The sequence below is a fragment of the Dryobates pubescens genome, chromosome 15, assembly GCF_014839835.1.
Source record: "Dryobates pubescens isolate bDryPub1 chromosome 15, bDryPub1.pri, whole genome shotgun sequence".
Classification (NCBI taxonomy): domain Eukaryota; kingdom Metazoa; phylum Chordata; class Aves; order Piciformes; family Picidae; genus Dryobates; species Dryobates pubescens.
In genome coordinates this window covers 7,607,708-7,632,064 of record NC_071626.1, presented here as the reverse complement: position 1 = coordinate 7,632,064, position 24,357 = coordinate 7,607,708, and the positions used below count along the sequence as shown (strand labels likewise).

Genomic DNA, 24,357 nt, shown 5'->3' with positions numbered 1-24,357 from the left:
GAGTCTCTCTCCATCCTTCTTGTAGGCCCCCTTCAGGTACTGGAAGGCTGCTATTGGGTCTCCCCAGAGCCTTCTCCATGCTGACCAACCCTAGCTCCCTCAGCCTGTCCTCATAGCAGAGGTGTTCCAGCCCCCTAATCATTTTCATGGCCCTCCTCTGGACCTGCTCCAGCAGGTCTAGGTGATATTGCAGTTCAGGTCACCTGAATGTCAATGGGAACAAATGTGCAAGCATGTAAGAGGAGATGTGCTAGAGGAATGGGAATGAATGGCTGGACAAGGGAACGGCTGGGGCTGTCACTTAGGGTGCTCTATCAAAGTGCTTATGGAAGTATGGCATTGCAGTCTGTCTTGCATCTGCGGTTGGATTTCAGGTTGGGCCTGATTTCTGTCAGGCACTTATCCACTAATTTATCCTGTGTGAAAACAAAACCAGGTTCCCAAGAGGAAAAACAAACCAGCTTATCTACTCTTTCACATTGTTGCATTCACCAGATAACTATCAATGGTGTTGGTGAGGCTTTAATACAAAAAGTCAATGCACAGTCCTTTACATGAATCTTTGTTTACTGGAATTTAAATGCTTCTGTGAGATGGCACAACTCTAGTTCCCTGAAAAGATGACACCAAATTCACTATTGTCTTGCAGGAGTACAGGGGATTGGGTTGGATTGGTATTCTTCCAATACCAATGATATTCAGGATGACTTTTGGACAACAAAGCTTAAATTTTTATTGGCCAAAGGCAGTAATTGCAATACCTTCTAAGAATCACCACCTTCTCTCACAACAAAACTGCATTCTTCATTTCAGACTTTCAGTACTTTCACTTAGTTCATCCTTATCTTTTGGGAAGTATCCTGAAGATTTGTTAGCAATTTTTTTCATTTTAGTCATAGCAGAAACTTACTTATCTTCAGCATGTTTGTTACTGAGGAAGACTTTGTTTAAGAACTGAGAGTCCTTGGTCCATTATCTTAAGACAAAACTCTAATTTTTCAAAATTTTGTTGCCCCTGCCAAATGCAGCAAGAGGAGGCTGGTTTTATAAAACAGTCCATTTCATGGTGTCCTTGTACTCTGTTAGGAAGCATCCCAATCTTAATACTTCTAGAATGTCTTCAGAAAGTAAATGTGATGTGCTCCATTGAAAAAAACCCATGCGAAGGTCTTGCTAAGCGCTTAGCTGCCTGCGTGTCATTTATTTGCTGAATCATTGCTTAGCTCAAAAGAGAGCAACCTTGCAGTCTTTTGAACTTGTCTTTGGCTGCCCTCCTTAATCTATTCCTGTGATCTGTCTAATCAGAAGGGTTTTTTAATTGGGGAAAGGAAAAAAAAAAGAAAAGTCAGTGTGTACTGAAAAGATAGCCAGATATAAATATCAGTAGTGTCACACTTCCTTGCTATTGTTAAGTTTGCACTTGAGGTTAAGGCAACAGGAGGAACAGAATGTGCGTGGGAACTGCTTGGTCTTTTGAATCTTGGTGGCTAGGGCTTAATGGATGAAGACAAACTTGCTCATCAGTATTCAAAGCTTACAAGAGAATTCTAACCTTGCTATGAACCCTGGATCTTTACTGGTGTGCTCAATGCATGGAGATGTGGAAGTCATTCAGTAGATGGTTGCTGGTTAAGCTGATGAACTGAAAGCCTAGGACAGGTGTTGAAAGTTGTCTGTTTTCTGTTAGAGGTATTAGCAACCAGAGATTGTGGTCCTCGCTTTTGAATGTATAACAAAGGAATTTGGTGGGAGTGAAATCCACTTTTAAAAGGTCGTTATGCCTTCCTTGCGTGGAAGCTGTCATATGAGCCAGCATTGGTAGCTACAATATGTATTTGGGTATGAATATTGATGCAAGTGTTACTATGGACTTCATGCTCTGCAGAGTCAGTTAAATAGGTTGGGTGAGATAAAAGTAGTATTTTAGGGTTTAGTGAGTATGTTTAGTCTTCATCACTGGAAAAATTGTGGCAAGGGCAATTTAGGGTCCCTTGGTATTAAAAATACATGGAAAGGTGAGTGGAACTGTATATAGAGAACAGCGCTGAAGTACTCATGAACTTAAATTATTTAGAGGATCAGAGGTAGTTATATGGATGGCAAGGAAATCTTGGCTGACATTTTAAACTGATGGTGATAACATGTCTGTGTATATGAGGACATCATGTTGCCAGCCCCTAACATAGGCTTCACCCACTGTGGCACTGTGTTAATTTGTCTGCTTTAAAACTACATTCAAATAGCTTGTCCATACGAAGCCATACCATGTAGAACATAACAGTAGCTCATCACAGATGAAGGAAAGGGACTCCCTTCATTGTTGTTCCTCCTGCTAGTTTCCTTACAGTGACTCCAGAGTTCACTGAATTTGCAGGTTACCCTGTATGATGCAGTGAGCCAGCAAACAACTAACCCATCCAAGTGAACAGTTTTGTGGGAACACAGCTGACTTAAAGCTTAATTGCCATCAGAACAATCACAATTGAGAGGTGAAACGTGGAAAGCTTCAAGTAGGTAGAGCTGGTCTGGTGAGAAAGTGAAGGAAAAGTGAGATCCCTTACTAGCATCCATCCAGCGGCAGCGAGATCAGCTTTAGCTGCTCACTAAACCAAACTGTGGTTTCTAGAGTAAATGCACCATTGACATAAAATGCGGGGTAATTACACACTGAATCCAGCTTGCACATTACTACACAGAAAATGTTAATTCATGTAACTTTGGAGTCAATTTTGATATACAGTAACTTTTGGAACTGATGTTTCTTGTTTTGAAAATGACTGAAAGACATTCCTACCAGCAAAATCAGCTTGGGGAAAAAAAAGGGTACTCAAATCACAAGGGTAGAGTTCTTCAGCTCTAGATATTCATTCATTAGATGCTTTTTTGTCTTCAGTCTTTCATCTATTGATGTGTAATAAACAGTAGTTGCTTTGCATCCGTTGAGTAACAAACCAACAGCTGACTGCATGTCCATACACATGCATATGAATGTGTGCACACAGATGCTTATTGTGTATATATAGTATGGTGCAAAATGTGTGTTTGAAAAATTACCACCAGTGTCACTAGTGTTCATTTAACTGGGCTGTAATTGTTATGTTGAATGTAGAGCTGGACTGGTAGCAGAAGTCAACAGTGAATTCAGATGCCCACAAAACATTTGTAGAGCATTTTGCTGAAGTTTTCATCAGTATTTTCAGTGACGTTTGGCAGGCTGATGGTCTTCCAAAGCTAATTTGTTGCACATTTGAGGGAAGGGTTCTTTGTTACTAATGAAAGCAGTACTCAGTAGAGTAAAAAAATGTGATGTTCAGTGCTTGTAAACAATACTGATTATTAATGATATTTTTTGGATGTGGTGGGGTTTTTTTTGGTTTTTTTTTTAGATTCAGCAATTGGAGGTGCTGCTGCTTCAAATTATGCAAATTCCACTTGGGGTCCTGGAGCCTCTTCCAACAGCGGCACCAACGCCAACCCAACTCACATCTGGGACAAGGTGATTGTAGACGGGTCTGACATGGAAGAGTGGCCTTGTATTGCCAGCAAAGATGCTGAGTCTTCTTCCGAAAACACCACCGATAACAACAGTGCCTCAAACCCTGGCTTGGAGAAGAACGCTCTGCCAGGAAGCACCACTAGTAACAAAGGAAAAGGAAGCCAGTGCCAGTCTGGAAGCGCTGGAAACGAATGTAATCTTGGGGCCTGGAAATCTGATCCCAAGGCTAAATCTGTTCAATCTTCCAACCCTGCTGCCGAGAGTAACAATGGACTAGGTAATTGGAGGAACTTGAGTGGACAGGACAGAATTGGTCCTGGTTCTGGCTTCAGCAACTTTAACCCAAATAGCAACCCATCTGCTTGGCCGGCACTGGTTCAAGAGGGAAACTCTAGGAAAGGGACTTTGGAATCTGATAGCGGTAGCTCCAATGCACAGATTAGCACAGTAGGTCAGACCTCTAGGGAACAGCAGTCAAAGATGGAAAATGCGGGTGTTAACTTTGTCTCTGGCAGAGAACAGGCTCAAATTCATAACACTGATGGACCAAAAAATGGAAACACTAACTCCTTGAACTTAAGTTCACCAAACCCTATGGAGAATAAGGGAATGCCCTTTGAAATGGGCTTGGGGAACCCTTCCAGGAGCACTGACACCCCTTCACAAAGCACTGGAGAAAGAAAGAATGGGAGTGTTGGATCTTGGGGTACAGCTAGGGGGTCTTCTGGAACTGACACAGTCTCTGGACAAAGCAATTCTGGAAACCATGGGAACAATGGAAAGGATAGAGAGGACTCCTGGAAAGGAGCTTCTGTTCAAAAATCTAATGGGTCAAGAAGTGATTCTTGGGATAACAATAACCGGTCTACGGGTGGTGGGTCTTGGAACTTTGGCCCTCAGCATGCAAATGAAAGCAAATGGGGTGAAGGGAACAAATTAACATCTGGGGTCTCTCAGGGAGAATGGAAACAGCTGTCTGGGTCTGATGAACTGAAGATTGGAGAATGGAGTGGTCCAAACCAACCAAATTCTAGCACTGGAGCATGGGACAATCAAAAAGGCCACCCTCTTCCTGAAAACCAAGGCAATTCCCAGGCTCCCTGTTGGGGAAGATCTTCCAGCTCTGCAGGAAGTGAGGTTGGAGGTCAAAGCACTGGAAGCAACCACAAAGCAGGAAGTAGTGACAGTCACAATTCTGGACGCCGCTCATACAGGCCTACACATCCTGATTGCCAGGCAGTCTTGCAGACTTTGCTGAGCAGGACTGATTTGGACCCCCGAGTGCTCTCAAACACTGGCTGGGGCCAAACTCAAATTAAGCAAGATACTGTGTGGGATATTGAAGAGATGCCACGGTCTGAGGGGAAGTCTGATAAAGGAACTGAGGGGTGGGAGAGCTCTGCCACACAGACAAAGAACTCAGGGGGCTGGGGCGATGTACCCAGCCAAAGCAATCAAATCAAGTCTGGATGGGGTGAGCTCTCAACCCCAACGGAGTGGAAGGACCCCAAAAATACTGGAGGATGGAATGACTATAAGAACCCAAATTCTTCAAACTGGGGAGGAGGAAGACCAGAAGAAAAATCATCTTCCTCTTGGAATGACAACTCTAGTAAGGATCAGGGGTGGGGTGGACGGCAGCCTAATCAAGGATGGTCTTCTGGAAAGAACGGTTGGGGAGAGGAAGTTGACCAAACAAAAAACAGCAACTGGGAAAGTACAGGAAACAAGCCAGTGTCTGGTTGGGGTGAAGGTGGGCAAAATGAGATTGGAACTTGGGGTAATGGTGCAAATACAAGTGCTGCTTCAAAGGGTGGATGGGATGATTGTAAAAGAACTTCAACATGGAATGAGACGGGTCGACAGCCCAACTCCTGGAACAAGCAGCAGCAGCAGCACCAGCAGCAACAGCAGGAGGCTTCTGGTTCCTGGGGTCCACCGCCCCAAACACCAAGCAATGGGCGACCTCCAAACCCAAACTGGAACAGCGGACCACAGCCAGCTGCCCCCAAGGAGGAGGAGCCTAGTGGCTGGGAAGAACCTTCTCCACAGTCAATCAGTCGGAAAATGGATATTGATGATGGCACTTCGGCGTGGGGAGATCCTAGCAGTTATAACTACAAGAATGTGAACCTGTGGGACAAGAACTCACAAGGAGGACAGGCCCCACGGGAGCAGAACCTGCCTACTCCAATGACTAGCAAATCACAAGCATCAGGTACTAGTCTTTTTCCTTTCTTTACTGCTCTCCTATATATGAATATAAACTAAATATATGAGAGACTTGTGTAGCCTCCAATTTCTGGTAGTTTAATTCCATAAAGAAAAGCAATTTATTTCAGTAGTTGGTTCTGTATTTAAAGCATTTTTAAAATTTGAATCAATCAGTCCTCTGCTTGATGTGTTGTGCCTCAGTAACTGTGATCTGAATGTTGGTCAGCTTGACAGTAAAAAAAAAGTTTCTTAGCTGACAGATCTGCATAGGCAAACATAGCTCCGAAGAACAGATTGAATTACAAAATCCTTTGAGTTGGGAAGAAAATTGTTAAGCTCATTGAGTCCAGCCATAAACCTAACACTGCCAAGACCACCACTAATCCCTATCTTTAAGTGCCTATTCTGAAAACCACCAAGGAAAGCGACTCAACTGCTTCCCTGGGGTTGGTAACCCTTTCAGTGAAGTCATTCGTTCTAATATCCTAAACCTCACCTGGCACAACCTGAGGTCATTTCTTCTTGTCCTATTGCATTTTACTTTGGAGAAGAGATTGACACCTTGCTACAGCTGCCTTTCAAATAGTTGCAGGGAGAGATAAGGTCTTCCCTGGACCTTCTTTTATTCAGACTGTCACATTTTTAATACTGAATTATTGTATACATGGGGGAAAAAAGGTTCTCATTTTTAGTCACTAACTTTTTGCTCTTTCACAGTTAATGCTTGAAACTGAGTGAGTCTGTGATCTACTTTTTTAAAGCTCATTTTGGTTCTGCTATATGATGAGGAAGACTAGGCAAAATATTTCCTTCTTTGGATTGAAGACAAGAAAAAATTACATAGTATGGACATATATTAAGATGTTTTTATGTAATCTGTGACTCAGACATGTTTTAAAGAATAGTATTTCATTTTAATATGTACTTCAAATATGTCCTTATTCTTTCTTCAGTATATGAAAATGCAGAGTTAGCCTGATGCTTTTAATTAGTCACAAAAGTTTACTAGATAGGAGGACAGCATTAGATGTGGGGTTTATATTTAACCTGGAAAAATAATTTTACTCATCATGGCATTCTCTTCCATTTCATCCCTGGAGGTCAGTGCACACTTCTAAGTTGATGTGAACAATTGTTAATTCTGTTGTACTCATGCTATTGAGAATCAGAAGTTCTCAACAGGAAGAATGAAGCAGTAGGTTTAAGACATGGTACTGCACTGTAGAAAGTATGTTGTCTTAATGGTCTGTAAATTAAAACTTTCTCCTTCTGTGCAGTCTGGAGCAAAAGCACTCCACCTGCTCCAGATAATGGTACATCCGCCTGGGGTGAGCCAAATGAAACCAGTCCCGGGTGGGGTGAAGTAGATGATACAGGAGCAACAACAACAGGCTGGGGAAATGCACCTTCCAACGCCCCGAATGCCATGAAATCCAGTGAGTACAGGCCAGGTACCAATTTCTTTGCAGTAGTCCCAGAGATTCTCAGTCTTTGGCCTTTTGACACAGGGGGAATTACCTCAGGCCTAGAAATGGTGTTGAATGTCATGTAAGATTTTGAGTGGATGAGTGAGTGCTTGCAAATGACTAGAACTTTGTCTTGTAAGGTAATCAAAAATTTCTTAGTTAAGCAAATAACTGGGCAGGCTCCAGTTTGTGTTAAGTGTTGAAACACTAGAGCATCTGGGTGAGGAAATGTCTTTTTCTCAATGTTGTGTCTTCTGTGGCTGCTAACTTGTTACTTACCATCCAAACTTGTTATGTGATAAATCATTTTTCCTGGTGATAGCAGAAAACTGAATGGACAGTACAGACAAATTTCATTCTGGAGGCCATGACATAGTAATCTGTGCTTTGATAATGCAACTTCTGCCATCAAATGGATTTGAATTTTTTGTTGTTGTTTTTAATGACTTGAGGAAATTGTAACTCTCACAAAGTGAACTTTCTTTTGTGACTGATCCTAAGTGGATGGCTGCTTTCTGGCACTGTTTTGTGCCTTCTCACTCAAATGCAGAAAATTAAGTAGGAGTCCTAGAGGCAAGTCATCATTACACCACTGTTCAGTCACAATTGGGAATCTCAGACCTGAGAGCTGTCAGTGCAGGCAAACAATCTATGGCTATGTAGTTAAACCCAGGGTAATATGATTCCATTTAAACACTGTGACTGGAAATAAAATAAGACTGTAGAGTCTGCCCTGTGTATCACATTTCCAGATTAATTTATTGATTCTACAGTTGTAATCCTGAAGTGTAGCCTTTTCTGTGTAAGTAACATGTCTTCCATTTAGCTTGGAAAATAATAGGTTGTCTTGTAAAGAAACCCAAATGCAGCTGTATCAGTTAAGAGACGAGGTCCCTGTGGTTGTTATCTCTTTAAGGATTTGACATTGCTTTGGAGTAGTAGCAAAACATGCCATGCTAACGTGCCATTGAATCTCTTGGGTTTGGGGATTCATGCACAAGGTTTTGCAGCTTGGTAAAGGCTTTTTTCCCTTCCCCCCCGCCCTTTTTTTTTTTTTTTTAAGTTCTTTTGGGTTTCTGATGATAGTGCAAAATTGGTTGAGATCAAGTCACCAGCTGCATGGTATTGTAGACTGCTTTTGAGCTTTTTTTCTTCTTCTAAAGGTTCTAAATCTATGCAAGATGGCTGGGGAGAGAGTGATGGGCCAGTGACAGGAACACGTCATTCCAGCTGGGAAGAGGAGGAGGAAGGAGGAGTCTGGAGCACAGCAGGCTCTCAGGGAAGCAGTTCCTCCCACAACTCAACAAGCTGGGGGCAAGGGGGAAAGAAAACACAAATGAAGGTAAAATGCTTGAATGATTCATAACTATTGTCTTGTCTGAAAGCCGTATGATTGATATGTTACAGCACTAGAATAGCTCCTTTAAAAGGGTATTACAGAATTCAGTTAGAGAGGTGTCTGTTACAACCCTAGGAAAAAGTGAGATTTCTGGATTTGTTTTAATGTATTACACCTGCTATGACTAATAAATATGCCAGCAGGTGTCACATTCTTTCAGTATGTAAGCTGCAGAGACGTTACTAAATGAAATTCTGCAGTGTCCCAAGGCTATTGCTCTTCTCGACACATCTTTATGTTAGGCTGCTGTGGTTTTCCTTGCATAGCTTACTGAAGTTCAGAGTTCCTTTGGCACATGTACTGTTAGATTTAGGTCTGACTTGGTTTTGTTACTGACTTTTAACCTCAGAAGCAGAAGCTTGGCTATAGTGTCATTTATATAGTGCATTTATATAGTGCATTGAAGTTTTCTAGTATAGTAACTCTTGGCACTATATAAATATTAGAATGGCTATGCTTTGTCCACCTCTAATAGGTAGGACAAACTCAAAAGGCAAGTGTAGAGCAGCTTCCTAGGGTGCAGAGATAGTGTTGTGACATGGTAGTATGGAGTTACACAAGTCCTAGCTTGCAAAAACGATTCTCATGAACTTTTTTCTCACTTGAAGATTTGTTTAGAACACCAAAGCAGCTGTTCAGAATGTTTTCTGTGGAACTTTGTGTATCACCTCTAAATTACCGTAAGGTCAAATTACTGTAGGGTCAATCCAGGGCAGCACAATGCTGAAGAGAAGAAAGCCAAGAAAGAAATCTACCTCTCTGTGTGGTGGATTAAAGAATGTATTAAATTGTAAGAGAGGAGGAGAGAAACCCCAAACAGCAACATTCACAAAGCTTTCCAGATTCCAGAACGGAAGGTGTGATAAACATTCTGCACAGCCAGTGTTCATCCGGTGCGGTGTACGTCAGAAGGAGAGAGAAAAAAGAACACTATTTGGTCAATGCTTCCAACTGTGCAAAAAAACAAGTAATTTGCTCAGGAGATTAATCTCTCAGATACCAGGATTTTCATTCACTTGTGCATCTGAAGGATAAAAAAGAATGGGGGAAATCAAGAAGTTACTTCAACATAATTTCTTTCTTTCTTTTGCCCCCTTCAGTGCGCATTAAAAGGTGGAAATAGTGATTCATGGATGAACCCTTTGTCCAAACAGTTTTCAAATATGGGCTTGCTAGTAAGTATATTGTATTTAAATATAAGATCTTACTTTGTAAAAAATAAAAAAAGCAGTAAGCTTTCAGAAAGTGGAATGATCAGCTGCTTCATAGTGTGTAACTGCTGCTCTGCATTTGCTGTGCTGGCATGTTGATTATAATACCTGCACTGGTTGGGTATTCAGCACTTCTTGCTACTCAGAATGGCTTCTCAGAAAAACCTGAAATTACTTTGACAGCTGTTGTTCTGAGATTGCAGTTTTCTTTCAAGTAATAGGCTTTGAGGGGGTAATTTTGTTTTGTTTATTTGGTGTGGTATTGGGGTTTGGGGGGTGTTTTGTTTTGGTGGTGGTTGTTTTGGGGGGGTGTTGTTTGGGTTTTGGGGTTTTTCTGGTGGTCCTTGGGGCAAGGGTGGGTTGGTTAGTTGTGCTCTTTAGAGTACTCAAGGTACAGGCCTCAACTCCTGGCTGCAGTGTCAGGGATCTCATTAGTCCAAGTCTGCTCATTGTGTTTCTCAGCTGCCTTTTAGAAAAGGAGGTGCAGCCCTGTGTCTGTCTTGGCTATTTGAATCCTGTACAGCATGGGATTTTTAGCAACACAAGGGCTTGTTATTAATCAGTACTTAACGATTGATCGGTAAGGTGAATAAACAAATGTCCAGAAAAGAGATCCACAGGGAGATGTACCTCAACAGTAGTTACACAACATTTTTATTTAGAGCTTGTGACATGCTAAGCATTTTAAAGAATATTGTGCCCAATGTCATCCTGTGAAGCAGGAGCAGCAGTTGGTAATGCAGGCTAGTGAAAGATAATGATGCTGAGCTGCTGTGGCAGCACAAACTGTCACTGACATGACTAGGATTAGGCTGTAATGTCTGTTGTCTCCCAGCTTCAAATTCAGTCTGCTAGACCATAGATACTTCTGAAGGCTATGGGAACACCCTGTCCCCAGACTGCCAACTAAAGAATAACTTGGCAGCACATTTCAAGATGTCTTGACAGGTCATGAGGATGAGCTATCATTTTGGCCACTATTTTCAGTGTTTCATCCCTTGACCGCTGGAACATGAGGACAGAGGTTCATTTCACAGAGCAGCTGTCTGTCAATCTTAGTCTCTGTCGTGTGCATTCATGTGTCCGGTTTCATATGAGTAAACTTGCCACATACAGCCTTAGGAGGTTGAGGTGTAATGTCCTGGGTGCTCCCAGGAGTCCTTGTGTTTAGTTTTAGTTTAAAATAAAGACTTTTATTGGCACAAGCACATCCTTCCTTCATGTCACCTTTATACCATCAAGGGCCACTTTCTTAAATATTCCTCAGCATTTGTTAGAAGTCAGAATTAATTTTTCTTTTTTCTTTTCCAGAGTCAAACTGAGGACATTCCAGGCAGTAAGATGGACTTGTCTGTAGGTGTGTATAATTTAATTTAAATGTGATTGAAGTGGAATATTTTGATGTAATATTTTGATGTGGATGACATACTGTGCTTTGGAAAGGTTTCGTCCTCACTTCTAGCACTCCTCAGAAGGATAGAGTTACAGCATCTGATACCTTCAATATCTATGCAGTCAAGGCTGGTATGAAAATGGGGATGTGTACCTGTGCAGAACAGAGCTGCAGCTTGTGGAAGGGACATCATATAAGTCTGTTTTGATCTGTGTAGTGAATATTCATTGTAACTGCTTCAAGAAAGGGAAAATGCCTTTTCATTTGATGGGAGAGGAGCACTGATAGCACTCGGCAGTAGGACATCCCAATTAGCACAGCTCCCTGAAGCTGATGTGAGGAAAAAGAGTATCTTCTATCATTGATCTCAAGTTGCTTGCCTCAGGCCATAACAAGTTACACTCAGTAGAGCTAGATTCTTGTCCTCAAATACCACAGATGCTACACAGCTCAAGTGAGTTGGGCCATGTGGAAAACACAGAATTGGAATTGACCATTTGGATTAACCCTATTTAAGCACCTTTGACTAGTATGATGTTCCACTCACAACAGAAAGTAATCCAGTAGTAGATCCTGCTTTCCTCTGAAGTATTCTGTCCTGGTACAGTAGCCATATATTTGAAAATAAGCCTTTGCTGTGGGAGCTTCTGGTAGCAGTGGAAAACTAGACAGCACAAGTTCAAACCCTGCATATGCAAGCAGTATAAATATTTGTTAGAACAGAATTAACAAGGTTGGAAAAGACCTTTGAGATCAAGTCCAACCTATCATCCAACACTATCTAATCAACTAAACCATGGCACTAAGCACCCCATCCAGTCTCTTCCTAAACACCTCCAGTGATGGTGACTCCACCACCTCTCTGGGCAGCACATTCCAATGGCAAATCTCTCTTTCTGTGAAGAACTTCTTCCTAACATTCAGCCTAAACCTCCCCTGGTGCAGCTTGAAACTGTGTCCCCTTGTTCTGGTGCTGCTTGCCTGGGAGAAGAGACCAACCCCCACCTGGCTACAACCTCCCTTCAGGTAGTTGTAGAGAGCAGTAAGGTCTCTCCTGAACCTCCTCCAGGCTAAGCAACCCCAGCTCCTTCAGCCTCTCCTCACAGGGTTTGTGCTCCAAACCCCTCCCCAGCTTTGTTGCCCTTCTCTGGACACATTCCAACAAGTCAACATCTTTCCTAAACTGAGGGGCCCAGAACTGGACACAGTTCTTGATTTGAACATTAGATTTTAGGTACTGCAGGAAGAACTTCTGTGAAACCAGACATTGTGCTGGAATTAGTTTATGCCTTACCTCTTCTGATTCTGCCTTACCTCTCCTGTGTCTTTCTGGTATTGTTGACCAAATTATTCTGGTATTAGGTCTTGCAAGAAATAATGCTCTGATGTTGACCCTCTTCACACCCTACTGTTGTTGTATTGCATGTTATGTATGCTGTGGATTTTCCCAGCCAAAAAGCTTCTTGTATTGGGAATATCCATTGATCTTCATTGCTACCAAAGGTGTGTGTATATATATGCATATAATTGCATATAATATTAGCTCCAGGTTTGGTGTTCTAATGCAATCCTAATCACTACGGTGTCTCTCAGCTTTGAATCCATTACGTTCTTAAAATCCTTAAAAAGGATTAAGATCTTCATATTTTGCAGAATTGCTTTCTACCTCTGAATAGTCAGGGATGCCAGTAAGATGTTAAAGTGTGCTTTTATATAGTACCGCACAGTTTTGGAGAAGGCACTGGAATTTTTGGATCTCTCCACTTTGACCTTGCACAGCCGCTTTAGAATTCTGGCTCTGCTTGTGTCATGCTTCTATGAAGACGTTCTAAATGGAGATAAATCGTCATCTTGGATGTTCACTTCTCATCTGCCTTCAGATGCTGCTCCTCAACAACAGATCTAAGAATATACAAATGAAGAGGATGGTAGCCTGGATTATGCTTATTATAGCTCTCTTAGTTCTTTATCTCCAAATTAAGCTTTTGGATCCTTTACAGCTTTCTGCTGTCAAGGACCTTAAGGCTGTCAGACCTTCTGAGAAAAGATGGCTGATGCTCAGAATATCCTGTGCAATGCTGCCCAAAGGCAGTCTTGATACGTTGCACTGCTTTTAAGTTTCATGTGCCCATTAATGGTGGCATCTTTGATCCTAGGCAGAGGCATTTATTATACTTTGTATTCTGTTTCAAAGACTCAGAAGGTAACAGATCTTCCTCAGGGTTTTCTGTAACTTCTTTGCTTAGCAGTTTTGTCCTTGATGCTTATAGCAGTTGCTTGTGGAATACTACAACCTGTTGTTTTTCTCAGCCAACAGCAACTTCTAATGTTTAATAATTTGGCTGACTTAGGAGGTGGTAGGCTAGTTGTTCAACTGGTTTGCAGTCAAAATTATTATGTACATTGTTTTGCTAACTAGACAATGCCCAGCAGGATATTTCCTAGTTTATGGATAAATACACCTTGATCCCAGGTTTACATCTGTGGTTTGAGACCACACTTCTCAGAGGAAACTTCAGTTTTGTTGTTGAGGTAGAGCACATTGGTTCTGATCATCATATCTCATAAAACAAGTCCAGATGTCAGTAAGTAATTCTTACTACATTCATCTCAGTCTCCTCATTTAAAAAGTGTTCTGCTTTTCTTGCAAGGTGCTAGAGTGAGACTCATACTTGCTGACTGGGACAGAGATGGAGCAATGGCATGCCTGAGATGTATCTACTTCCCCCACCCCCATCTTACTTTTCTATCAAATCACTTCAACAAACAGCTTGTTTTACTTTGAAAGTAGGATACAACTTTTTTTTCCATTGACATCTCTCCTAGTATGTGAGTCCTGAGGCATGAAGTTTGCTGTCATAAGCAGCTTGTCAGAACCACTTAATACATAGAATACATAGAATAAACCAGGTTGGAAGAGACCTTCAAGATCATCGCGTCCAACCCATCAACCAATACTTGACCTTTACCTTCCCTGTATTTGTTGTCTTTTTATTTATTTATTCTTATTTTTTTATTAGTTGCAGACTCTCCAGATCATTGAATTATCATCAGATTGCCTGTAAAAACTGGGAACTTCATTCCCAAATTCTATCCATGAGAGATGCAGCTGTCTGTTGTAAATATGTTACAAAGCCATAACCTGATCTAGCATCCAGGTGCAGCACCTCTGGTTAAGCACATGTGCTTGCTCTGTAGGTTTGGACAGCAGAAATTTATGGCAGTGGTATAAAGCCAATGTCTTTAAAATACTTTCAGCTTTTCAAATTTTTGCCTTGTTTCTTTTTTCTTCCCATTTGAGTTACCCCACTGGGTGTATTTTCACCGTGTTGATTCTCATTTGCCAGTGTTTTAGGTAACTTTGCTCAGCAGCATTTTCTGTCTCCTGTTTCCTAGTACAGGATCACAATATGTAATTTTCTTCATATCCAGTTACAAATAGGCTTTTTTAATATTTATTTTAAGCTGCATCCATGTCATGGGGAAAATCTGCCTAATGGGGTTTTTACCTCACTAGAGTTGTCTCCTAAGTTCATGTTTATCATCATTTTGCATTTTTCACTGTTTTCTCACAGTTATTAATAGTGAGGGAAAACCTAAGAATTGATGTAGTGTCTTTTATGGAGATGATTTGACTTACGACCTGTTCTACCTTACTGCATGTAGAAGATTCGGGCCTTCATATTTTTTCATGTACAGAGGATAAAATTCAAACTTCCCAGGTTTCTGTTTTGTCCTATGTAAGGTAAAGCTAGTCTTCTGCACCTGCATTGTTGTTGGCAGATGCAAGAGAGACTCGTGTAACACGTTTCAAGGTTATACCAGAGTTTTCTGTGAATGAGATAAATGAATGCTGCCATCTCTCCTGGCAAGATCTTGTTTGTATTGAAGTTTAAGCAGCTGCCTCAGCACTAAGTGGCATGCATATCTGTGCTTGAAGCCCTTAAAGTTGCTGCTTAATGCTCTACATGTTATTTAAGAAGCCATTTTGCAAGGCATCATTCAGTAATGTTTGAGGAGTTGATTGGAACATGGGGATAACTGAAGAAACAAAAGGGTGTTCCTGTGCCTTAGTCATCTTCTGTTGGCTTTGACCCAGTTTCATTTCTGATGGTGAGGCAACCCTGTCTCACTTTCAGTTTCTTTTCAGGAGCCAACTGACAGAGCTTCTTGTGTAGAATTAAAGCACACGTGTTTTGGTAGTGCCCTGTTGTTGTGTGCAGTGGTTAGATGTAGGTATTGACAGGACTGAGATGTATGTGACATTTTATATGACTGCTTTTACAAAGCCAGTTCTAGCTTTAGGATATGTTAGAAAGGGATGAACTCATCCAAGTTGACTCCAATTTTGAGCCAAGAAAGGTAGGTGACTTGTCAAGTGCTTTTGTGATAAATGATGTTGAAAGCATTGGAAAGGATGAAGCTGGATCAACATTGAAAGCCATGCCAGGAAGAAAACCTGTGAAAGCAACCACTAATTACATGGGGTTATTTGCTGTAGCATACCTATGAATATTACTCATTCATGATTGGACATTAAGAGATGCTGGTTTTGAGAAGGTTATCTGAGGAATAGAGAAGTGTTTAGGAGGTACGTGAATGATACTGGAACTGCCCATTTTGTTTGGTAATATCTAGGTGTTTTGTCAGTGGTAGGGTATCCTTTGGAAGAGTCATAGCTGTTGATTAGCTGTGGTCACAGGACTCTTAAACTGTTCTTGGAAAGGCCATCTGTGCTACTAACCAAAATTACTTAAAGCTAAAAATACTAGTTAAGCTTTTTTCAATCATGTTGTCCCTGTTTAGAAGCAAATATCTTTCCCATCTACTTCAACATGGTAATATGCATCTGATACTTCACAGGTGCCAAATGTGACAAAATGTTGTTTCTTGGTGTCAGCTGAGTGTGTAAGGTAGAAAACTAACTTCAGTCAGTACTTGGCTGATAACCTTAGATGTTATCTTGCTCACTCCATATTTCTTTATGTGCAGTTTGATCACCTGTTGTTAACATCTTTCTCATGTTCTACCAGATAACTTGCTGAGCAATGGCAGTTGACTATATGGAACACTTGAAAAGTGTTTCTGTTAGTGATTGTATAATCATTGCATACAGGGTGAAGGATATTGGTTAACTGTCTGGAAGTCACACTATACTAGATGATGTTTGTTGTTTAAGAGCTGTAAGTTTATGACCTAACATCACTGTGGCCATTAAGCCATGTCCCATGGTGCCGTGTCTATACAGTTCACAGTTGTTTTGTTGTTTGGGTTTTTTTAAACACTTTCAGGGATGGTGACTCCACCAACTCCCTTGGAAACATGCCCTAATGCTTGACCACTCTTAAAGAAATTGTCCCCAATATCATAACTAAACCTCCTCTTCTCCAGGCTAAACAATCCTGGTTCTCAAAGCCACTTTGCATAAGACATATTCTTCATGCCCTTCCAGCTCTGGACAGGCTCCAGTAATTCAATATCCTTCTTGTAGTGAGGAGCCCAAAACTGAGCCCAGTATTTGAGGTATGGCCTCACCAGTGCTGAGTATAAGGACACTATCACTTCCCTACTCCTGCTGGCTGCACTATTCCTGATAGAGGCTAAGATGCTGTTGGCCTGCTTGGCCACCTGAGCACACTGCTGGCTCGTGTTCAGCCAGCTGTCAACCAGCACCTCCCAGGTCATTTTTTTTGCCAGACAGGTTGTCAGCCACACTGCCCCAAGCTTGTAGGATTGCATGGGGTTGTTGTGGCCTAAGTGCAGGGCCCAGCGCTTGTTTTTGTTAAACGTTGTACCATTGACCTTGACCCATCAATCCAGCCTGTCCAGATCCCTTTACAGAGCCTTCCTACCTTTGAGCAGATCAACACTCCCATTCAGTCTGGTGCACTCAATTCCCTTGTCCAAGTCACTGGTGAAGGTACTAAAGAGAAGCGACCCCAATACTGAGCCCTGGGGAACACCACTTACGACCGGGTGCCAACTGGATTTAGCTCTGTTCAGCACCACTGTTTGGATCTGGCCATCCAGTTAGTTTGTTTTACCCAGCGAAGCATCCACCTATCCAAGCCATGAGCAGGCAGTTTCTCTAGCAGGAAGATGCTGGTCAATGGTTGGACTCAGTGATCTTAGAGAGTTTTTTCCAACCAAAACAATTTTTGGAGACATGATCTAATTGCCTGTGTGGTTTTGTAGTTTGAGAAATTCTTTCTCAGTGCCAAACCCAGTAAATGGATATATGGAGACCTTGAAGAGTGGTGTCTATGGATCCTGAATGCCTTGCAATAAATAACAGTGTGAGTTGTGGAAGAGATTGAGAACTATGAATAAGTTATGAGCAGTAGCTGAACTAGGCTGCTGCAGAAATGCATATGTTCATATTTGTACAGAAATTGTGAGGAAGTACTTCACACTGAGCTCTGTAAATAGGCTTGTTCAGGCTTGGAAGTGGAACTTCCTACTTAAGTGGTTCAGCACTTCTAATGGCAACCATATCTATGCTACATTGTAGGAGATGTAATTTGTACCTTGATTCTTAAAGATACTTTCTTTGGCTGTAAACCTGCTGTCATAAAACATAGTAGAATTTTTTGCACTAATTTTGTCCTTCCTTTTTTTTTTTCTTTCCTGACAGGTGGTCTCCCAGAAAAGAAGTTTGAGGTAGACAAACGAGCCATGAATCTCGGGGATTTCAACGACATGATGAGGAAGGATAGATCTGGGTTCCGTCCACCTAATTCCAAAGACATGGGAACCACAGATAGTGGGCCTTATTTTGAGAAGGTGAGAAAAGGATCTTTAGATAAATTAATTTCAACCTCTGTGTTTGAGGTCCCAGTTTTTACCCTCCTCCTCTGGAAGTGCTTGGACAAACTCAATGCCCAAAGATACGGGGGATTGTGTAGAATGAATGTGTGTACAAAACTGAGGTGTCAGATGAGCGTAGCCAAACTAAATGTTCTGAGGTGAATGAAGCTAGAACAGACTGCTCTTATATGGACAGAAGTTCCTTTGTTTTTCTTGGAAGGGTGAACTACTGGTAGCACTGAAATTCATTATAGGTTTAATCATGATTCATTTGGCTACTGACTACAATCAGCTATTATAAAACATTGGCTTAGATCTAAGTAAATATAAGTAATCACAGTCTTCCAATTTTTTTTCTGCTTTCATGTCTGTCACTTAGTGGAAACCCCTTTCTAAATTCTGTAACCTCTTCTGTTGTGTGTCCTGTACTGCAGGCTTCTGTATGACATCTGTTTCTCTGTGACATCTGTTGTATGTTATGGTAGTGTTTCTTTCCCGGTCTTGCCTGTTTTAAATAGAAGCTTTTGCTGTCATTAGCAAATAATAATTGCTTCACTTTATGAATTGGAAGGTGTCTAACAGAGTGAGAATGCTTTGGTGGGGGATTTAATGCAGTCAGTAGAATGTAAAATAGAAAAGAAACTTGATTTAGAAATTCTGAAGGTGTGTTAATGAATTTTTTCAGCTCCTCCATCTTGTTATAACAGGCCAAAAACCAGTTTTGTCCGCTTACACTGGTGACCTAATTAATAAATACCAGTAGCAGAGCTCATGCATTCCTTACAAATTATGTTTGCAGGTGTGTCCTAACATTAGGAATTCATTCAAGATTTATTGTTCTGTAGTAGTAAGAGCCACTGTCAGAAATGAACTTCATGAGAGCTCAAAACGTACTCTTAAAAAGGAGCCTTTAGGAATTACTGATGATCTCCTTAGACCAAAATCCTAATTGTCAAGTGATCATTTGAGTCAGTAGTTTTGTAATTGCTCTTACAAATTAACTTTGCTTCTTCCTAGTCACTCACAGTCCCTCTTTCTCTCCTCTTGCATTCTGTTGCTTCACTAACCAACTCCTGCTGTTGGCTAACTGCTGCTTCAGCTGACTTTGCCTTTCTCCAATCAAGATGGGTGCCTTGGGGATGAGGCTCCCTGCTCTCCCTTCTCCCCTTCTCCCAGCTACAAGCTGTCTCCCTCTGGTTCCACACTATCCAACGTCGGCCTTGGGGCAATCGGCTCAGGGCTCAGTCCCCAAAACTTCGCTGCTAGACAAGTAAGCAGGCCACCTTGTAAGATGTGTTTTTATAAGGCTGCAACCTGGGCTTAATCCCAGTTTGCATTTGTTTTCCTACTAAATAAACTAATATTGTTAGTGGAAATTGAAGCTATATTGGGCCATTAAGAATCAATCCACTTTGATATCTATTATCAAAATGTATTCCATCTGTTGGCCTCTTACTTCCTGAATCACAGCGCAGCGGCAGATAGATGTGCTTTTCAGATGCCTTGAATTTAGTGGCAACCTTCATATTTCAGTAGCTGTTTAAAACCTGGTTAGAGGCTGTTGATTTGCCCCACCACTGAATTTTTCCAGACTCCACCTGATGACCTTTTATATAGAAATGTGCCTTTAAAAAATTGCATTCATTTTGCATTGTGCCTGTTCCCTTCTGCCTTCCCCAAAGAGAGGATTCATTTAGCAGCCTTTAAAAACTCTGAGTAGCAATATTTGTGTTCTGTGTGGGTGGGAATGATGGGGAGGAAATGAAGTGGTTAACTGTAGTTTGGAAGAATTTCTGGCTGTTATGTTTAGCATTATGCTGGAAGAAAATGTTTCAGGAATACTGGGAAACAAAAGACAAACTTCACTATTGCAACTAGACACTAGGTTTTGTAGTCACGTGCCTAACATGATGATGTTTCTTTATGTTGTCTTTCTGTTTCCATGTGACACAATCAGTGTAGAATATCAGAGGAAGTCCCAGATTTGCAGGCATGTTCTTGAATTCAGTGTGCAGAACTTCTTTGAGCTTTAGGGAGAACAAAAGTTGTAGCTGCAGGTTGAAGCCTCTCAAAAACTTCAGTGTAGTTTGACCCCAGTCAGTTCTTTCCAGAATAAACACTTCTGTATATCCTTCATGCTTGCCCTTAAGTTGCTTCTGTAGAAGAAGGTATGTAAAGGAAGTAAAACATGATGCAGGTGAATGAGATAATCCATAATGCTGCCAGTGTAGAGGCAGGGTAACAGACTTCAGTTTTAGAAAAGGATGGTGGAGATTGCACTGTATAATGGTAGAAGGGAAGCACAGTTTATGAAATCTGGGTACATAAGGGAGGGAAAGTGTGTTTATGAGAAGGCCTGCACAGTCTCAGTTTGGAAGAAGGACTGAGTATAGCAGTACTGCAGTGGAGAGTTAGAACAGAAAATGGTGGCTGAGTGATGGAAAATGTGTTGTTTAGAGCTCCAGGTACCTGAGAATTACAAATATTCTGATACACAGCAGATGATGTGATGTTTTTAGGGGCTTGAAAATGAAAAGATAGAATCATGGTACTTGAGGACCTTTTGGAGTATGACCTTCAGCTTTTAGAAGCAGCAGCATGTGACTGTCAGTGTAGGAGTCTGTCCATAACATTTCATGTGGCTTTTGTTGAAGGATGTTACAAATAAAGACAGTCTGCTCAGAGGCTGAAATAGTGAAACATAATCATGAATTTCCATTGGTGATTTTCATTCATGCAGTAAGGTTTATTATGACAGAATTTGCTTATGAAACAGTGAATATGTCTCATTAAGGAAGCTCAAGCAGTGGGTATTCTTGGGAGGAAAAAAAAGCCCAAACATTCTTTTCTCACTAGAAATTTTTCCCACTTTTCACTTTCATGTCAAAGAAATAAAAACCAAACCATCCCAATCCAGAATGCTGATGTTTTCACATCAGAAGGGAAACTGTAGAATAAGTTTTTAGTATTCTAGTTTCAGTTACTGTAAGGCAGGCCTGCAGAGGAAATAATAGGCTTATGAATGGTACAGTATTTCAGCAACCTAGTCAGAGGAAGTACATGGCTTTTCTAAAATGATGGCCCTGAATTCTTGTTGCCACTGTCTTCCATACCATGCCGATAGAAAGTTCTTTTGAGCATGTTGTTCGTACTCCCAAGTTTCCATTTCCCAATATGTGAAAAATACAAAACCTTAGCTTTGTCCTGTGCTTTGATACAAGTGGATAAACATGACTCTTCAATGCTGAGGAGAGAGAGCCTGCATCCTGAAAACACAGCAGACCAGTTTTAACCCAGGTAGAATTTCACTAATTTAGGACAGACCTCTTAGCAATCCAAAGGGTACTCTATTTAAATCAGTGCTTGCCTCATTGTCGTTGATATGTAGTTCATAGCATAGAAATCCATATCCTGAAAGATTCATCTTCTCACTACTGCTTTAATTTTGTAGGGTGGCAATCATGGTTTGTTTGGAAACAGCACAGCACAATCGAGGGGCATGCACACACCAGTGCAGCCACTAAATCCTTCCCCCAATATCCGGGCGCAAGTGCCTCCCCAATTTCTTTCTCCCCAGGTAAGGAATTTATAGTAACTGGTTACTTGTAAAAATAGAGCTACAGCCTTCAGAGCAAATCATGGAGGTTACCTAAACATCTATTTTAGTCTTGACTTGATGTTAAGAAATTGAAAACTTAGATAAAAAATTCAATCTCGGAGTGCAGAAGGATTAGCCTTTCTAATTCCAAGGCAGTTGATGGTAACTGCTTGCTACCAGTGTCTTTAAACCTCAAAGTGGGTTCAGGAATCCTATGTCTTGCGTAAGATTTTGCAAAGTATTTTAAAACAAAAACAAAACAGCAACAAAAAAGAAAGCTGCAAGGTTGTTGTTTTTTTAAAGTGCAACAGGTTATTACTTTTTTTTTCAGTCAGCCTTGTCCTTTGCTCCTTGCCCCCTGGAAAGAGGCCAAATGAAGGGCTGTATGTTGCATTTACATTGCAGAGCTCTTAAGACCTCAGGGCTTCCAAATACAAACATTTACTTTTTGCTTTGGACTTGGTGAAGACTTCTAAAGATTCTCTTGAATTGTACTTGTGTAACTCAAATCATGCAGGGAGAAATTGGGTAATTCTTCTCCACCTACTCCTGTCTTTTCCTATAGCTTATTCAGCATACAAAGAGATTAACTCTTTCTGTGAGGCACTGTTTCTTTGCTCCAGTGACTGCCTGAATGCCTTTCTTTTCCCTTGTCAGCCAGTACATTTTTAATGTGATGATGCAGTGCTGTGATTACTGGTTAGCTGCATATATATCAGCATTTTAATTTAGTGCAGTCTCTAGCAACCGCCTGGTTGGGGGAGGAACCTTTGTGTGTGTGTCTGCATCTGCACATGTAATATTGTATATTGTCAATCAAGTGAGGTATTCACTCTGCTCAAGTCATAGATTGTGCATGTTTAAATGTGATGTGCTAAGAAATCCGTAGTGTCTTTCCCAGAACACCATTTAAGATTGGTGCCATACCCATTTCTTTATAAAAATGCTTCTACTTCATCATCTTTCCTAACAGCAGTGCATTTCTTAAGGATGTGTAACTTGTTTCCATGCAGGTTTCAGCCTCCATGCTCAAACAGTTTCCCAACAGTGGCTTGAATCCTGGTCTTTTCAATATGGGCCCCCAGCTTTCTCCCCAGCAGATTGCCATGCTGAGCCAGCTTCCACAGATTCCCCAGTTTCAATTAGTAAGTAGCTAGTAATCCTGTGAGACAGTTTATAAATTGTCTGCTGAGCTCTCTTTTTACGTTTATTCTAATTCTGTGGGCTTTTTTCTACTGATCTTGTGTTATTTTTGTACAACTATGCCCTGTTTGGTGTAGAAGAAAATACAGCCCTGTCAGAGGGCAGCAGATAAACTAAACAGACCTGTGTCGTTACGGTGGGTGTTGCAGTAGGTTAATGATGACTTTGTACGGAAAGCTATTTGTCGTTTTTTTTAAATGAGGCTTTCCTCAGACTCATAGTCACAATGATTGTAATAAAGCAGGTTGCAGTAATACTGTTGCATGATGTTAAGAAGTTAAAAACAAGTGAAGGATGTATTATTTTTTGAAGGGGTTCATTGTCATTTTGAGTGTGTGGAATGAGAAACGGTTTACATAAGCTCTGAGCAAAGCATATCCTAGTAACTGGCCTCTGACAACTACAGTTCATTTGATGAGCTCTGTATTTTGACTCTTCCTACCTCAACTTATCTCATAGGCATGTCAGCTCCTCCTGCAGCAGCAGCAGCAGCAACAGCTGTTACAGAGCCAGAGAAAGTTAAACCAAGCTGTGCGACAGCAGCAGGAGCAACAGGTGTGGCTCTTCTTTTGTCATTCGTGTAATGTATAAGCTGTCCCAGGTAAACGCCCTCTGCAGCAAAGATGACACTAGTTTCAGTAACATCATCTGCTCTCTTCAGTCTGCATGCTCTTCAGGTTGCACTTTTCAGAACATGAGGTCCTTTAGATCACTTTCAAGTCACCATTTCTTCATGTTTAGTGGAATTCTGTTACAGTATAGGATGTATCTTCTTTTTTGTTTGTTTTTGTTTGCAGATTGCTCGTATGGTGAGCGCCCTGCAGCAGCAGCAGCAGCGGCAGCCCGGCATGAAGCATTCACCATCCCACCCTGTTGGGCCTAAGCCACATTTAGACAGCATGGTACCCAATCCTTTGAATGTGGGTCTCTCAGATTTACAGACCAAAGGGCAAATACCTGGATACGGTTCAGGTAAGTGCTCTGTGGAAAGAGATTTGGTGCATTGCCTATAGTTACCATATTGGCCAGTTATGTCTGGGTCCAGAAGTGAGTCATTTCTGTGTAAGCCATTAGAGTAAAGGTTGCAATTGTCAACTCTTGATCAAATTGCATTATTTTTCCATTACAGAGGAAGACAGTAAACCTATCAGCAAAGTGTATTTTGGTGGCATACTGCCCTAACAAGCCTATCTGGAAGTTACCTCTTGAACATTTAACTTGCTGCTGTTGATTTTAATTTTTTTTCTTTTTTTTTTTTTTTAACCTTTCCTGTGATCACAAATTATTCACTGTTTGAAGCTGTTTAAACCAAAAAGAGCTAATAACAGTGGAGTTCTGTTTGTTTCACAGGCTTTGGTTCAAGTGGCATGGACTACGGCATGGTGGGAGGAAAAGAGGCTGGAACAGAATCCCGCTTTAAGCAGTGGACTATGATGGAAGGGCTGCCCTCTGTGGCCTCACAAGATGCCAATATCCACAAAAATGGTGAGAAGGGGACTGGCTGTTTTGAGAATGCCTTTGCAGTATCACCTTGCCATTGGTAAAACAGTTCACATAAAATAGCTTCAAG

At 41.2% G+C, this 24,357-nt stretch overlaps 1 protein-coding gene across 11 annotated transcripts in view; it reads left to right on the top strand.

Annotated features, from left to right (window-relative positions):
- TNRC6B (trinucleotide repeat containing adaptor 6B) overlaps positions 1–24,357 on the top strand; it is a 122,411-nt gene that overhangs the window by 85,707 nt on the left and 12,347 nt on the right. For 7 of the 11 annotated variants that reach the window (XM_054167661.1, XM_054167664.1, XM_054167659.1 and 4 more), the window contains 12 exons: positions 3,387–5,714; positions 6,988–7,161; positions 8,340–8,518; positions 9,676–9,750; positions 11,098–11,143; positions 17,814–17,962; positions 19,086–19,256; positions 21,438–21,563; positions 22,598–22,729; positions 23,247–23,342; positions 23,585–23,759; positions 24,138–24,272. In XM_054167661.1, the coding sequence (XP_054023636.1) occupies positions 3,387–5,714; positions 6,988–7,161; positions 8,340–8,518; positions 9,676–9,750; positions 11,098–11,143; positions 17,814–17,962; positions 19,086–19,256; positions 21,438–21,563; positions 22,598–22,729; positions 23,247–23,342; positions 23,585–23,759; positions 24,138–24,272 (3,786 nt within the window). The remainder of the gene's footprint in view (positions 1–3,386; positions 5,715–6,987; positions 7,162–8,339; positions 8,519–9,675; positions 9,751–11,097; positions 11,144–17,813; positions 17,963–19,085; positions 19,257–21,437; positions 21,564–22,597; positions 22,730–23,246; positions 23,343–23,584; positions 23,760–24,137; positions 24,273–24,357) is intronic. The other 4 variants (XM_054167660.1, XM_054167668.1, XM_054167667.1 and 1 more) reach the window with 4 other exon arrangements.